The sequence below is a fragment of the Anabrus simplex genome, chromosome 5, assembly GCF_040414725.1.
Source record: "Anabrus simplex isolate iqAnaSimp1 chromosome 5, ASM4041472v1, whole genome shotgun sequence".
Classification (NCBI taxonomy): Eukaryota; Metazoa; Arthropoda; class Insecta; order Orthoptera; family Tettigoniidae; genus Anabrus; species Anabrus simplex.
Genome location: NC_090269.1, coordinates 150,850,026 through 150,865,464, shown reverse-complemented (window position 1 = coordinate 150,865,464; position 15,439 = coordinate 150,850,026). Strand labels below are relative to the sequence as shown.

At 40.2% G+C, this 15,439-nt stretch overlaps 1 protein-coding gene across 1 annotated transcript in view; it reads right to left on the bottom strand.

The window, feature by feature from the left end:
- The window catches only part of LanB2 (laminin subunit gamma-1), a 1,346,184-nt gene that overhangs the window by 97,602 nt on the left and 1,233,143 nt on the right, over positions 1-15,439 (bottom strand). Inside the window, exons 13-16 of the mRNA XM_067147161.2 lie at positions 11,033-11,218; positions 10,753-10,950; positions 6,766-6,962; positions 371-586 (exon numbers count right to left, since the gene is read on the bottom strand). Coding sequence (XP_067003262.1) covers positions 371-586; positions 6,766-6,962; positions 10,753-10,950; positions 11,033-11,218 — 797 coding nt within the window. The remainder of the gene's footprint in view (positions 1-370; positions 587-6,765; positions 6,963-10,752; positions 10,951-11,032; positions 11,219-15,439) is intronic.

Below are 15,439 nucleotides of genomic sequence, written 5' to 3'. Positions count from 1 at the left end.
GAAATTGCTGTACAGGAGTGAAAGCTCAGTGGACTATGGATATCTTATTCATAAGTTGGAAGTAAGACACAAACAATGGCAGGAGGATACAAGATAAACTGCCTTTGGTGGTGGATCCATGTGAGGTAAATGGAAGAGGATAATGCACTTGGTCGTGAAATGTAAGAGAAGACGATGACGGTTTACTGATAAGAGGTACAGAACTAAACAAGACCCTGCAACAAGTTGCAAATAAGGTGCTTAGCTAATTCACAGAGGCTCGCAGACTGAATGCTGAAGAGCTCAATGCATACTCAAAGGATACACATCCTAAATAGTTGAAATGATCTACCTGTTCCAGTCGAGTCTCTTCTTATAAATACAAACTTACCGGGCACTGTCCGCGAGGGTCACACTGCAGACTAATGGAGCCGATGTTATCACAGTCGCAAGCCTTGCAGCCTTCCGTGGAGAAGCCATAACGATAAGCTTCACAAACATCGCACCGCAGTCCGGTAATACCTGGACGACAGTGGCACTGTCCCGTGCTGACATCGCACGTTTGATTAAGAGAGCCGGTGGGATCGCACTTACATGCGTGGCAACCCTAGAAGAAAAAACAAAGAGCATCTACAGAAAAAAAACAAAGCACTGGAGAGGAAACACTGCCCTATTTTAAGAGTTAATCACACAGGCTAACAGCGTGTGACCAAGATACTGTTCAACCTGGCTCACGTGGGTTCTCAGTGTCATTGTTGTCGGCACGTGAACTTCCGTTGCTAAGTGGCAGCACTTGAGAAGGTTATCATATGAAATGAATTTCATTTTGGTCTGCATTGATGATTTATCACTATCAACAAGGATGAGAAGATCCACCTATTCAGTACTGTATATAATATGTAATATTAGGACTCATTTCAACCCTTGTATTGGGTCATCTTCACCCTTAAATTATAAATGGAAAAGAACATTAAATTGTAACTTGGAAGCACCAACACCTAATATACACGGAAGAAAATGGAAATTGCAACACCCAGAAGGAGTGGTGCTACACTGCTGCAATTGAACATGCAGGACGAGTGTTCAGTTGTGATTCGAAGATTACACTTTCAGTTCCCTCTGACCGCAAGTTTGGACAACAATCAATACAGGATTTGCCTACCACGAGCTGCAATACATTGATGAATTCGTCGAGGCATGGAGTCAATAAGGCCCTGGATCGCTTCCTGAGAAATTGTGGCCTGTGCTTGCTGCACTGCATGGATCAGTTATTCCAGAGTCGTGGGTGGCTGAGGACGGTTGGCCAGTTGTCGACCCATGTCCCACACATGCTCAATAGGACTGAGGTCCGGGAATCCGGCGGGCCATTCTAAGGTTGTGATGTCGTGGAGAACTTCTCTGGAGATGCGTGCAGTGTGAACCTGGGCATTGTCCTGCTGAAATATCCCATTAGCAATGTTCGCCATCATAGAGACAACCACTGGATTGAGTACCCTATCAACGTACTGTCGAGCAGCCATAGTGCCCTTAACAAGCACTAATTGTGATTTCACATTAAAGCCAATAGCTCCCCAGACCATAATGCTTGGTGTTGGCCTTGTGTGCCTCTCGACAATAAGATCTGGGCGGCCCCTCTCCCTGGTATGTCGGCGTACACGATTCCGGTGATCACTGCGGGCAAGACAGAAGCGCGATTCATCACTAAAGATGACCCTATGCCATTCGTCGACCCACGTCGATCTTTCTCGACACAAGGCAAGCCTTACACGTCGCTATTGTGAGGTCAATGGAACACCTTCTGCAGGGATATGGGCTCGTAAGCCAGCTGCACACAGGTGATTACCAACTGTTTGTTGTGTAATGTGGGGTGCCACAGCTGCTCGAATTTGCAGTGCTGTTGCATGGGGTTCCCTCCGGGCCATCCGAATGATGCGGCAATCCTCTTTAACAGTTGTCTGTTGTGCTGGACCTGTGCCAGGTCTATGAGAGTGGGGTACCTTTATTTGACCCCTGCTGCCATACACGTTGTACCGTAGATGCCTGTCGGCCAACACGTGCAGCGACAGTCCTTAGCGATAATCCGGCCTCACACAACCCAATCATCCGAGCCCTCTCAAACGGCGACAGTTGTTGATAGCGTGCTCTTCTCTGTTGTCGAGGCATGTTTGATGGGGAACACTTCACTGCACAGACTGCAAGTCAACTACGCTACACCAGAGTCCGTACACTGGAGATGATTCCACCACGACCAATCACGTGGGGAGACCTGTAGCAACAATCCAATGGGTCTGAAACTTTGATCGTTTACATACCTTCATGGCATAATTCCATATCTTGAAAATCAACACAAACGACCAATGCCTTCATGGTGTTGCAATTTCCATTTTCTTAAGTGTAATACTATTGGCATGTCTTGAATCATTCATGAAATACTTTGTGGTTACACATGAGTCATCTACAAGGCAGTAGGTTAATTTATTGCACTCCTATTAATCCCCAAATGGTGGACTGTCTCTTCTGTCATCTCCACTGAACCGAAGTCAATCTTCGCCACTGAGGTCTTCACTAGTAACCCTGACTAGGACACTTGCCAGGTGCTACACACTAGGACTCATGTGCACAGGGCCACCACACCCTAAAGCAGAGCTGCCTAAAAGAGGGTCTCTACCTGCTACCCTGCAGGTAAACGGGAAAGAGCTATGTGAACAGACAATGCTGGCGTCAGCTCAAAGGGTTACAAGGTGATGATGATGACTAACAAGGAAAGATTCACAACTGTCTGAAATAATCCCATTTGCTGATAAATTTGACCATAATAGGTGCTGTTTATTTTTGTACTGACTTGTATAAACTCATTAGAGAACTATTTCAAATTGTATTCTGGTTAAATGCACCTTGTGAATACACTTTCTGTTAATGAACCTTATTTATTCATTGTACCTCTTTTGAGAACAATAACCATTCTCTCCATCAGTGATCATACAAACTTATTTCAATTGCCAAAGTGTATTGACAAGGCTGATTTAACCAGAATACTATCTTAACCCTTATGCTTTCAAGGTAACGATCTATCGGTACCCACGGTTCCTGCGAAAACTGTCATGGTAACGACCCATTGTTACCGGCTTTTATTGTTATTATTTCATTATTTACATGCCAGATAGCAGCATTTTGCACGGAATATGAAGAGCACAGTTTTAACTTGTGTTATACTCCGCGGGAACTGCCGACTATCTGTATTTATCGATAATCTTAGAGTATAAAATATGTGCTCACTGGAGTTCAGTGTCTTGTCTATGTCGTGGTTGGCGGGAAACGTGCGAGTATTTATAGACATGATACTGTATAGGCTTTTGGGCTTATGTCGTGTCAAGAAAATAAGGTGAAATTCTTTACTTTTCACAGAGATCTGTGCTTGCATCATCAGAAGAAAATCTCGACTGTCCACGAGAAAGGCTTCTTAAACAATGAGCTTCTGAAATTTAGATGTTATAAAAGAAGTGGAAATGGTACTTCATTAGTCACCAGATGGCTCCCAGGACGTGGCATAGTGCTAGCGTCCGAAACGGAAGCTGATCGAGCCATAGAATCTGTCTAAGAGGGTCACATAACATGTGTACGTAACATATGACATTGACAGGTGTATGCCATTGACACAAGCCTGGAATGAAACATCTGGCGATGAGGAATGTACGAATTTGGAAAACACTGAGATGAAATAACAATAGTGAAGGGACAGGGAAGAGAACTACCTACGTGAATCCTTAATGGCTGGCAACCAGGTATTGCTTAATTGATAGCCAGTGTTCCTGTTGAAATTGTTAGGATTTCTAAGTATTTCCACAGCTCCCCGTATAATCCTGGACCTGTAGTGTCTAGTGTGGGTAAGAGATCGAGCATCTTGGAACATGACATCATGACCCGACGATAGAGCGTACTCAGCTATTGCTGATTTGTCTGGCTGGTTGAGACGAATATTACGTTCATGTTCCTTGATACAGCTACCAATCGACCAGCATGTTTGGCCGATGTATACCTTTCTGCAAGTTCAGGGAACTTCGTATACCCCAGGATGTAAAAGTGGGGACAATTTGTCCTTGGTTTTACTCAGACTGTGAGCAATTTTAGTGGTGGTGCCAAACATGGTTTTTATATTGTGTTTGCGGAGGATCTTGGCGATTCGATCTGTGGTGTTGTGAATGTAAGGCAAGTAGGCAGTTCCTGTCACTTCTTCCTTCTGTGAGCATTGCTTCGTCATTTCTGTGGGATGCAGGGCTCTATGAATATGCAAATCTGCGAGTATTTCTCTCTGTTTTTGTTGGTGATACTGATTATATAGTGAAATTAAGCAGTATCATAGGCATTATATTTAGTTAACTTGTTAGTTCATAATATGAATAGTTCTCTTACATAATTAGGTGCATATTGTTAATGAAGTGTTAGATATAGTCAGATATAAATCATTTAATTTAGGCCTAGTTATTTATCGCATGCAACATGGCGAAGAGAGTTCATTTAGCTGACGATGATACCACTGAATATCTTAATACCAATCAATATAATGGTCCGTTATTGGACATTGTAAATTTTCCAGCTAACTCATTCTTGGTTGCCTGCGTTTCGCTCTCAGGTGCTAAGTTGGGCTCGTCAGTTGGGACTTAGCACACCTCCAAAGACGCAAGGCTAGTTCCCTATGGGAATCAACATCTATATCACAGAATATCTTGACAATTATTCAATTATTGATCTTTCTTTGTCCGAATCAGAAAGTGTGGATGACAATGATAATAATCCTGCACCTCCAGTAAGAAATGTTTATTTTATGCAAAAAATGGCTGACGTTTTTCAGTGATACATCACTTTACATAATTTAATCTATCTTTGGATGTAATGCACATAGAATCTTATATTATCATGCTAGTAAACAATAATATAACCTTTCTACTAACATCAATCACACCAAGCTCGATAGCTGCAGTCGCTTAAGTATCCAGTAATTGGGAGATAGTGACTTCGAACCCCACTCTCGGCAGCCCTGAAGATCGTTTTCCATTTTCACACCAGGCAAATGCTGGGGCTGTACCTTAATTAAGGCCATGGCCGCTTCCTTCATATTCCTAGGCCTTTCCTATCCCATCGTCACCGTAAGACCTACCTATTGCGATTGATCTATCTAAGGCATTTGATAGAGTAGACTGGCAAAAATGAGTGCTATTGGACTAGAAAAAAAGAGTGACTGAATGGGTGGCTATATTTCTAGGAAATAGAACTCAGAGAATTAAAGTAGGCGAAGATTTATCTGACCCTGTAATAATTAAGAGGGGAATTCCTCAAGGCAGTATTATTGGACCTTTATTTTTTCTTATATATCATTGATATGTGTAAAGAAGTGGAATCAGAGATAAGGCTGTTTGCAGATGATGTTATTTTGTACAGAGTAATAAATAAGTTACAAGATTGTGAGCGGCTGCAGGGTGACCTCGATAGTATTGTGCGATGGACGGTGGGCAATGGTATGATGATAAACGGGGTTAAAAGTCAGGTTGTGAGTTTAACAAATAGGAAAAGTCCTCTCAGTTTTAATTACTGTGTTGACGGGGTGAAAGTTCCTTTTGTAAGTGCCTAGGTGTCAATATACGAAAAGACCTTCATTGGGGTAATCACATAAATGGGATTGTAAATAAAGGGTTCAGATCTCTACAGATGGTTATGAGGGTATTTAGGGGTTGTAGTAGGATGTAAAGGAGAGGGCATATCTCTGGTAAGACCCCAACTAGAGTATGATTCCAGTGTATGTAACCCTCACCAGGATTACTTGATTCAAGAACTGGAAAAAATCCAAAGAAAAGCAGCTCAATTTGTTCTGGGTGATTTCCGAAAAAAAGAGTAGCATTACAAAAATGTTGCAAAGTTTGGGCTGGGAAGACTTGGGAGAAATGAGACGAGCTGCTCGATTAAGTGGTATGTTTTGAGTTGTCAGTGGAGAGATGGCGTGCGAGGAGATCAGTAGACGAATAAGTTTGAGTGGTGTCTTTAAAAGTAGGAAAGATCACAATATGAAGATAAAGTTGGAATTCAAGAGGACAAATTGGGGCAAATATTCATTTATAGAAAGGGGAGTTAGGGATTGGAATAACTTACCAAGGGAGATGTTCAATAATTTTCCAATTTCTTTGCGATCATTTAAGAAAAGGCTAGTAAAACAACAGATACGGAATCTGCCACCTGGGCGACTGCTCTAAATGCAGGTCATGATTGATTGATTGATTGACTGATTGATTGATATGTCATTGCGACATAATCACAAACTTGTGCAGTGAACAGCATTTCTCAGAATTGCCTCAAAACTTTCAAAATCTGAAACTTGTAACTTTGTTTCCACAATTGTTATATTTTTGTAAGTTGAACCATTCTGGTTTAGGGACTTCACTCACTTGCAGTGATAATAAGTGATATATACTCTATAAGTGTACAAACTTTCATGTTGATACCTTTATTGGTGCACCTTCCACGTAACTTTTGGGGTAAATGTGGCTGACAGTTTTCACACATCCATCAGCTGAGAGCTTGAAAGCGAAAGGGTTAAATAGTTGTTTTATTGAGTTTATAATCCCATGTGATGGTATGTGAAAAATGAAGCATAAAAGTTAGCATAATCAAGCAACATAGTAAACAGCAGTCCGCACATAGGTCAATTTACAGTTTCTTTAACATACAAAGGGACAGTCGATGTTGATGTCTACATTTCTAAGGTGGTCAAAAATAACAAACAGTCATGGATGTTACCTCTCCACTGAAGATGTTGTAGAAGCCATCCTCACAGCGATCGCAGTTCTTGCCCAGGACATGAGGTTTACACTGACATTGACCAGTCAATTGGTCACACACTGGAGGACCAAACCCACTCTCGACTGTGCCTGCGTGATAGCATTGACAGGGCTTGCAGTCACCTTTAGGAAGTGCCAGAGCATCGCCATAAAATCCTGTAATCAAAATAAAACTCAAGTTTAGTTTACACGTTGTTCAACTAAAGACCTTGGAGATGTTTGTATGTATGATTGAGTATTGTGTGAAGAAGCCTGGCATATTGGGCTAACTGGCAGCGCAATAGCCTAAGGAAGAAACAAAGTTTACGTTAAATATAATTTCGAAAATTTTATGTCACGACAGATTGCTTGATAGAGCCGACCTTAACCCTTTCACTGTTACCCATTTAAATCTCCCACTGGCGCTAGCACATTGCCCAATAGGAGTTGTGGTTTCACTCTGATCATTTAATTGGAAAACAATTTGTATCTTCGGTCATTTTAAAGATATTTTTACCAAACTAAAACTACAGTGATTGTGAATCTTTCCTCTACATAACTAGGAAGTTACAGACTTATTACTTCAATACTTAAGGTATAATATTAATAGTTTTATATCAGATTATTTTTTCATTTTTTAGGTTAGTTGCAAGAAAATGCCCACAGTATTTAACAATTTGTGTTCGGACCGCACAATTTCCACTTTCCTTATGAAAGAAACCTACGTAGAGTATGACAGCAATATCATTTCCTCATTCTGAATTAGATATGCTGGCTAGCTCTCACTGCGAATTGAGAGTGTGGGCAGATGCTCTCTGATGGATTTGCTTATCTTGTAATATAGCACATGAGATTCCAAAAATAAACATACATGCCTAGAAATAATTCATGATATCATACAAATAATATGCCGTGAATATTTAAGTCAGATCACTATCACTCGTAAGTATGGCTTCAAAAATTCGACACGAGTTGAGCGGTTTGCAATGTATGGTGCGTGTTAGTGATGCAGAAATTACGACGTATTTTGCTGAAGATGTACTAGACAATGACAATGATACTGATTTCAATTTTGGTGTTAGGCTAAAAGAGAGACATTTCATCTCCAAGCTTCCATCCACAGATAAGAAAAAATATCCTAGCTGGCAATTTACACTGTGTCAGAAATAAGCATTAGGAGAGATGTAAGAACAATGTGCGCTGCCTCCAGAAATGTGCACTTGTGCTTCAAACCCTGTTTCGAGGAATAACCATAGTAAACTCAACATGTAAAGGAATGATACAAAGATATTTTATTAGTATTTCAGTAAAATTACTTTTTCCAAAACATACAGTGAAATAAACTGCACATATGATGAAAATAATTTGCAATAAATCTACGTCCATAATGTGCAGCAGGCAAGTTATTGTCCATAGTGGGGAATGGGTTAATGGAGATATTCACTAATTCAACTCCAAACACGGGGATGTTGCTAAGTTGTCACGTGGAAGGTGGTGTTGTAAGATGCACAATCGTACTTTAATCGGGAAGATGACTCATGGAAGTAAGCTCAAGGAAGTAAGGAAGTAAGCCTCATTCTTCTTTAGTCTGAGTTTCACACAAGCTCATCAACCAGCAAGTACAGAAATGAGACATGCATACATTTGTATACTTGTTATGAATGACATCAGATTATACAACATACTCTAACTTATACTTGGAATGCTTTGTCTGCTGGGCAACCTCTGTGTAGGCGAAGCTGAACAGCATGTGCTGTTGAAAATACTTTTAAAAATGGCTTGCAGTCTAGTAACTTCCGAACAGAAAGTACTTAGTTCCTAAATGGCCGGCTCCATGGCCAAATGGTTAGCGTGCTGCTCTTTGGTCACAGGGGACCAGGTTCGATTCCCGGCAGGGTCGGGAATTTCAACCATCATTGCTTAATTTCGCTGGCACGGGGGCTAAGTGTATGTCTGGTCTTCAACATCATTTCATCCTCATCATGACGTGCCAGTCGCCTACGGGTATCAAATCAAAAGACCTGCACCTGGAGAGTCAAACATGTCCTCGGACACTCCCGGCACAAAAAGCCATATGCCATTTCATTTCAGTTCCTAAATATGTCACCAGATGCCTTTATGTGTTCATTTTCAAATTATCTGTCATCCAACTATCAGATGGGCAAATAGTAAAGAATAGCCAATAGAAGTCCACAGCAAAAAATGCAGCATTTAAGAACCAAATGTTCCCTATTAGTGAGAGAAATATAATTCATCTGAAACAACTCACACTTTAAGTTGACTCTACATAGATGTAGCACATAGCTCCTGCTCTTAAATGAAATATTTCAATTGTATACAAAGTACAATAATGGAACCCAGCCTGCAAAATTTGTTGTTTAGAAAATTATTTTTTAAAACCTCAAAGTAACTCGTAACAGTCCTTTTATTGTTTCATAAGGAATTATTTCACAATCATAGACATACATCAAACCATGGTTATGTTTAACCTTTAGAACTCACACGGCGGGCAATGCCCAACACGATTTTCTTCACTGTATAACTCCTTTGTTGGGTAACAAATGCATGAATCGCAGATGCAGTAAGCTACTGCCATCCGTTCATGACAATCTGAAGCCCTGTATTGCTATAATCTCTTTGAACTCAGGCTTTGTGGAGTGCTCTTTGAAGACCATGCAGATGTTGCTTAGCGACATGGCATCATTCGAGGAGCATGAGAAGTAATAAGCATGACTTTTAGACTAAAGTGATGTTGATTTCAGCAATAGTGGGAACAATGTTTAATTAAGTGGTGATGAAGTTATTGTGGTAATAGACTGTGTTAGTGAATTCAGTGATGAAGACTCCGATAATGAGAAAATTATAAAAAATTACAGTGCTGGTACCTCTGCTGACGGCTTGAAGGATTACCGTGACTCGGACTTTGTCTTCAAACAAATCCCATTCACAGATATGTCTAGTTATAAATAACACCACAGGACTAAACATAAGAGTGAACTTGATTATTTTCCGTTATTTATGACTGACAGGTTATTGACAGAAATTTTGCATGAAACTAACCAGTATGCCAATGTAAACATTCAGGAAGTTACACCCCTAAATGGTCGTTCAAACGTATCATTTATTGTCATCCACAGAGAAGAAGTAAAGACTGGAGATTTGAATGAGTGAGAAGCGAAGGGACACGTGAGATAGTGTTTTTCTGTAACACTTGTACAAGAAAGCCTGGATTACATCTTGGCTAGTGTTTTGAGAAGTTCCACACAAAGCACAATTATCAACGAAAATGTGGTTAAAAATGCTGAACACTGCACCTGAGTATTATACTTGTATTATCTTACCGGGCGAGTTGGCCGTGCGCGTAGAGGCGCGCGGCTGTGAGCTTGCATCCGGAAGATAGTAGGTTCGAATCCCACTATCGGCAGCCCTGAAGATGGTTTTCCGTGGTTTCCCATTTTCACACCAGGCAAATGCTGGGGCTGTACCTTAATTAAGGCCACGGCCGCTTCCTTCCAACTCCTAGGCCTTTCCTATCCCATCGTCGCCATAAGACCTATCTGTGTCGGTGCGACGTAAAGCAAATAGCAAAAAAAAAAAAGAATACTTGTATTATACTAATAATATTTATTTTGTATTTGTTTTATTTGATTTTTATAAATGTGCTGCCCACATGTTTGTGCAAACTTATCCCTTCTTAAGCAGATTAGTAAACTGAGCTGGAGAGGCAAGCGTGTTCAGAAGAAATGGAGTGCTAAGGGTTAAGATTATATCCATCATTAATCTTTGCATTTTGAAAACCAGTGGAACATCCGAGATATACAGCTAGTATGAAGGGAGAGATTGTACATTTCCTGTCTTGGCCCCGCTGAGTGCTTTCCCATGATGTCAACACAAACAAACAAACAAACAAACAAACAAACAAACAAAAACTACAAAAACTGTAACAATCAATCTTAATGTACATCACCTGGAACACAGCGCTCACAATGGGTGCCTCCAGTGTTGTAGATACACTTCAAACATTCTCCAGTTGTTCGGTTGCAGTTTCCAACGGCATTGGGATCCACATTATCGTTGCAGTCGCATGGTAAACACAGGCGGACGGGTCCTGCCCTGCCCACGGGGTCTCCGTAGTATCCGTCACTGCATAGGTCGCATCTCGGTCCTGAACACAAGCCCACACGCTCATTGAGACATCACTTAAATACGGATCTGTGGAAGCGAACTTGGCACTTCAAACCACTTACCTCCATATCCTACAGGACACTCGAGGCACACAATAATGTCCTCCTCTATCTGAAGACAAGGCCCATTGTTGGGGCAGGGACACAGTTTACAATCGTACTGCGTTCCCTGCAGAGCATTCCCATAATAGCCTCGAGCACAGCGATCGCAGTTATCTCCTGCTGTGTTGTGCTGACAGATACAGCGACCTGCAAACAGTAACGTCTTATTGTTAAAACTAAGAAACAAAGTGTGATGTTTGGGACATCACTGAAGGTTTTTAATTATTGAACTATATATTTAATTGATAAGATGTATATATTTAATCACTGATAGGTCATGCTTAAATTAATATGTATATATATATATATATAGGGTCTTTATCATCCATTTCAATCATCATTTCATTTCTTTGTATCGCGGCTATAACGTATTCTGAACGAACAAATTATTGGGTAAAGTATTTCAACATCACGCATATTTATAACTTGCAGTAAATTTTCCAATAGCCGTTGTGAGGTGACCAGAGTCAGCAGGCTAATTTCAGCCCAATTCCAGGAAAAGTACGTCATCGAGATTACGAGAGACCTTACCCTCTCCACCTCATGAAGATACAGTTGATACATTATTAACACCCACTTTTCAAACTCGGTTTGGGGACGCTTTATTTCAGCGGGAAAGTTCAGCCTATGGAATGAACGTAATGAAGCAACGTGATGGACTGACAGCTATACAAGGGAGAAGGGATGAGACCTCGAATATTACTGGACCATGTGATATGGATGATGGAAGGAGACTTGTGAACCGATAAATACCACCGACAAGGGCTGGAGAGGACATTCATTTGGACAGCCGGACTTTCTCATTTATATACTTATTCATTCTACGTCTACACATCGGAGAAGATTTTAACTTAGTTCACTTCGCATCTGAGTATATTCTACTCAAAAGTTACTCTCATTGGGACTTGTTATCTCAATGACGAGAGGTAGTCAATGGGAGACCGGTTTTTGACTAGTATAGGGCAGGAGAGCTTTTATTATGAGTTTAGCTACGCTACTGTTCCGTAATACGGAAGAATACGAAGGTATTCTCTCCATGAACATAACCCATGGTGGTTTTGCACTTAAAATTAGGACTCATTACGACTTTATGTAAGGAGTACAATAGGAAGTGTTAAAGATAGGAAATGTGGATGTAGGACTGGAATTCAACAACAGATGAGGCAGCCTGTACGAGAGATCTACCCATCTTCAGCTTCAAGACAACAGAGTCTACATTTGGTGAGCTTATGGCATAAGTTACTGCAAGTCTTCGCGCAACAGTTCATTTTCTTAGAGTTAATTTCATTCACTTTTTCTTTTGCTTCCGTAAGTTCAGATTTCGTTAATACGCTGTTACGTCACGTTTTTCATCTTAATAAATAGCTGTTTTAATTTATATTTTATGAAATAATTATTAATGATCCTTAAATTCCAAGTTAGTGTACTTAATGATTTGTGTTCCGTTCACCCCACCCCTGGGAGTTTTTTGAGTCTCATTACGTAATTTTATTTATTATTATTATTAATTATCTACTTTTGTTTTCAAGCCATAAGCTAGAAGACTGGCACCCTTGGGATACTGTTTCTGGAGAAACAATGACATATCATTTATTTATTTTAATATTAAAGTGACCCGCAACGTTATAATTTTGTCATACATCTGTGGGCTAAGTGGGTACGTCACAAAAGTACTAAATTGTAAATTGTACTAACATATTATTGTGACAAGACGTAGAAGGAAGAAAAATATATAATATGTTTCTTCACAAAAGTATTTTTAATAAAAGGGCGTAGGGACGTGGCGACCCCATCGCCCAGTGGGAAACCACTGCAATCAGCCACCCGAGTATTGGCGGGAAAACCATACCTCATTGGGTTAGGAGGAAATGCCAACCCAGAACCCTGAACATCTGGGGTTGTCCATCTGCGGTTAACAACCGTAGTTGTAAATCTGAGCTTGCTCCACCCAAGGTTAACTACCATCGGAAGTCAACCATGGAAGGTCTTTTAGGAAAAAAATTCCACCGTCCTGTCCCAGAAAGCAGGAGAAGGCTACATCGGATTCAGTGGGTAGCCACCTTGAAGACATCAACGAGTCGGAGCATTGGCAATCACCCATTCCCATGCCAGCACATAAGAACTGGATCAACTACATTGCAACTTATAATATTAATTCTCTACTTAAAGCAGGAAAACTAAAGAACTCGATGGACGAATTAGACAAACAGAAAATTTTAGTAGCGGGACTCCAGGAGATGAGAAATACTACAGAAGAACCATTTGAATCTCAAGGCTACAGAATTTACAATGGGAAACCTGGACTAAGGGTTATGAAACAATGCCTCCAATTTGGAACTGGGTTTATAGTCAATGTGAAAATAACAGATGCGATAACCGATTTTCAAGCCATCTCACCTAGAATTGCAACTTTGAGTTTAAAAGCATCCAACAAAATTTATACCATCATAAATGCCCATGCCCCTTCTAATGAAAAGAATTTTCTAACAAAGATTAGGAAAGAAGTGGAAAAGTTTTGGGATCTTCTTGACCAAACTGTAAACCAAATAAATATTAACAACGTTAAGATCCTGTTAGGGGACGTCAATGCCCAACTCGGAAGAGAAAAGAAATACCGAGATATCATTGGGAAATGGGCTCCACATAAACATACAAATAAGAATGGTCAAAGACTTGTTGAACTCTGCAGAGAACACAAACTAATCTCAAAGTCCACTTACTTCAAAAGGAGGCCCAACTTGGAAACATCCTGATTGGAGAAAAGGGGAATGGCAGCTGGATCACATATTTATGGACAAAACCTTCCAAAGAGAAATCTACAATGTTAAAGTATTAAGAGGAGTAGATATAGGTTCAGATCATCACATAGTCAAAATCAAAATTAAGTTCACACCACTAAAAAAGAAACCAAAATGCAATAAACGAAAGAGAAACTTTGATCCACACTAGTTAATTAGGAATGATAAATACAGAGAAGTCACACAGAACATAAAACTGACAGATAACTTAGAAGAACTGGTTCCAATTCTCAGGCAACAAGCTGAAAATTTAGCCCCATTGAACACACGTAAAAGACATGCCTGGTGGACCACAGAATGTGACAAAATCCATGAAGAAAGACATCAGGCATGGTTAAAATTTCAAACGCACAAAACAGAAGAAAGTGCAACCAACCACAAAAATATCAGGAAAAAGTTCACACAAATTATCAGGCAAACCCAGAGACAATCACAGAAAGATCTAATCAACTCAGTAGAAGAAAACTACCACAAAACCAATTCCAGAGACTTTTACAAAATGTTTGGAAGACAAGTACAAAAATTTGCCCCTCCCACATTAATGCTGAAAAGTGAGGATGGAAAAACGTCACATAATGACAAGGGAAATACTGAAATCATGGCAAAAGCATTCATTAAACTTTTGAATTGTGAAGAACCCCAGGAACGTTTAGCAATTAATACAGACACGCTCATCAAAACCCCACCTGAACTCATAAACCCCCCAACAATCCAAGAGGTGGAAACAGCACTCAAAGAGTTGAAAAATTATAAGGCATGCAGAGAAGACCAAGTTTTCGCAGAAATGTGGAAATATGCCAATAATACAGTTCGAACATCCTTACACATGGCCCTAACAAAAATGTGGATAACAGAAAAGTTCCCCGAACATTGGACCACAGCCATAATCCACCCACTCCACAAAAAAGGAGATAAAAGCAATCCAGATAATTACAGCGGTATCTCTCTCTTAGACTGCACATGCAAGATTTTCTCCAGAATCCTATACAGGAGGATCAGAGAGCAACTAGAGGAAGAATTAGGTGAATACCAAGGAGGCTTCAGACCTTGGAGAAGCTGTGCAGAACAAATCATCACTTTAAAATTAGCCATAGCATATTACAAGAAGCAAAACAAACCTCTTGCAATAACCTTCGTGGCCTTAAAAAAGCTTACGACTGTATCCATAGACCTTCAATGTTGAAAATTTTTAGAAATTTTGGGCTCCATCCAAAATTAATCAAATTGATTGAACTCAACTTAACCAACACTAAATCAAAAGTCAAATTCAGAGAGGAATTCTCTGAGCCATTCATCATAAAAACAGGCTTAAGACAAGAAGATTGCTTGTCACCACTGCTGTTCAACTGTGCCTTGGAATATATAATGAGGGAATGGTACAAGAGTAATCCAAAGAACATCCGAATTGGAAGACCCAAAGACAACATAAGTTTAAATTGCCTAGGTTTTGCCGATGACCTTGCTCTCTTGTCCAACAATATTCAGGAAACCAGAAAACAAGTTATATCATTACAGGAAATAGCACAGAAAATTGGTCTTGGAATATCTTTTGAAAAGACAGTAATCATGT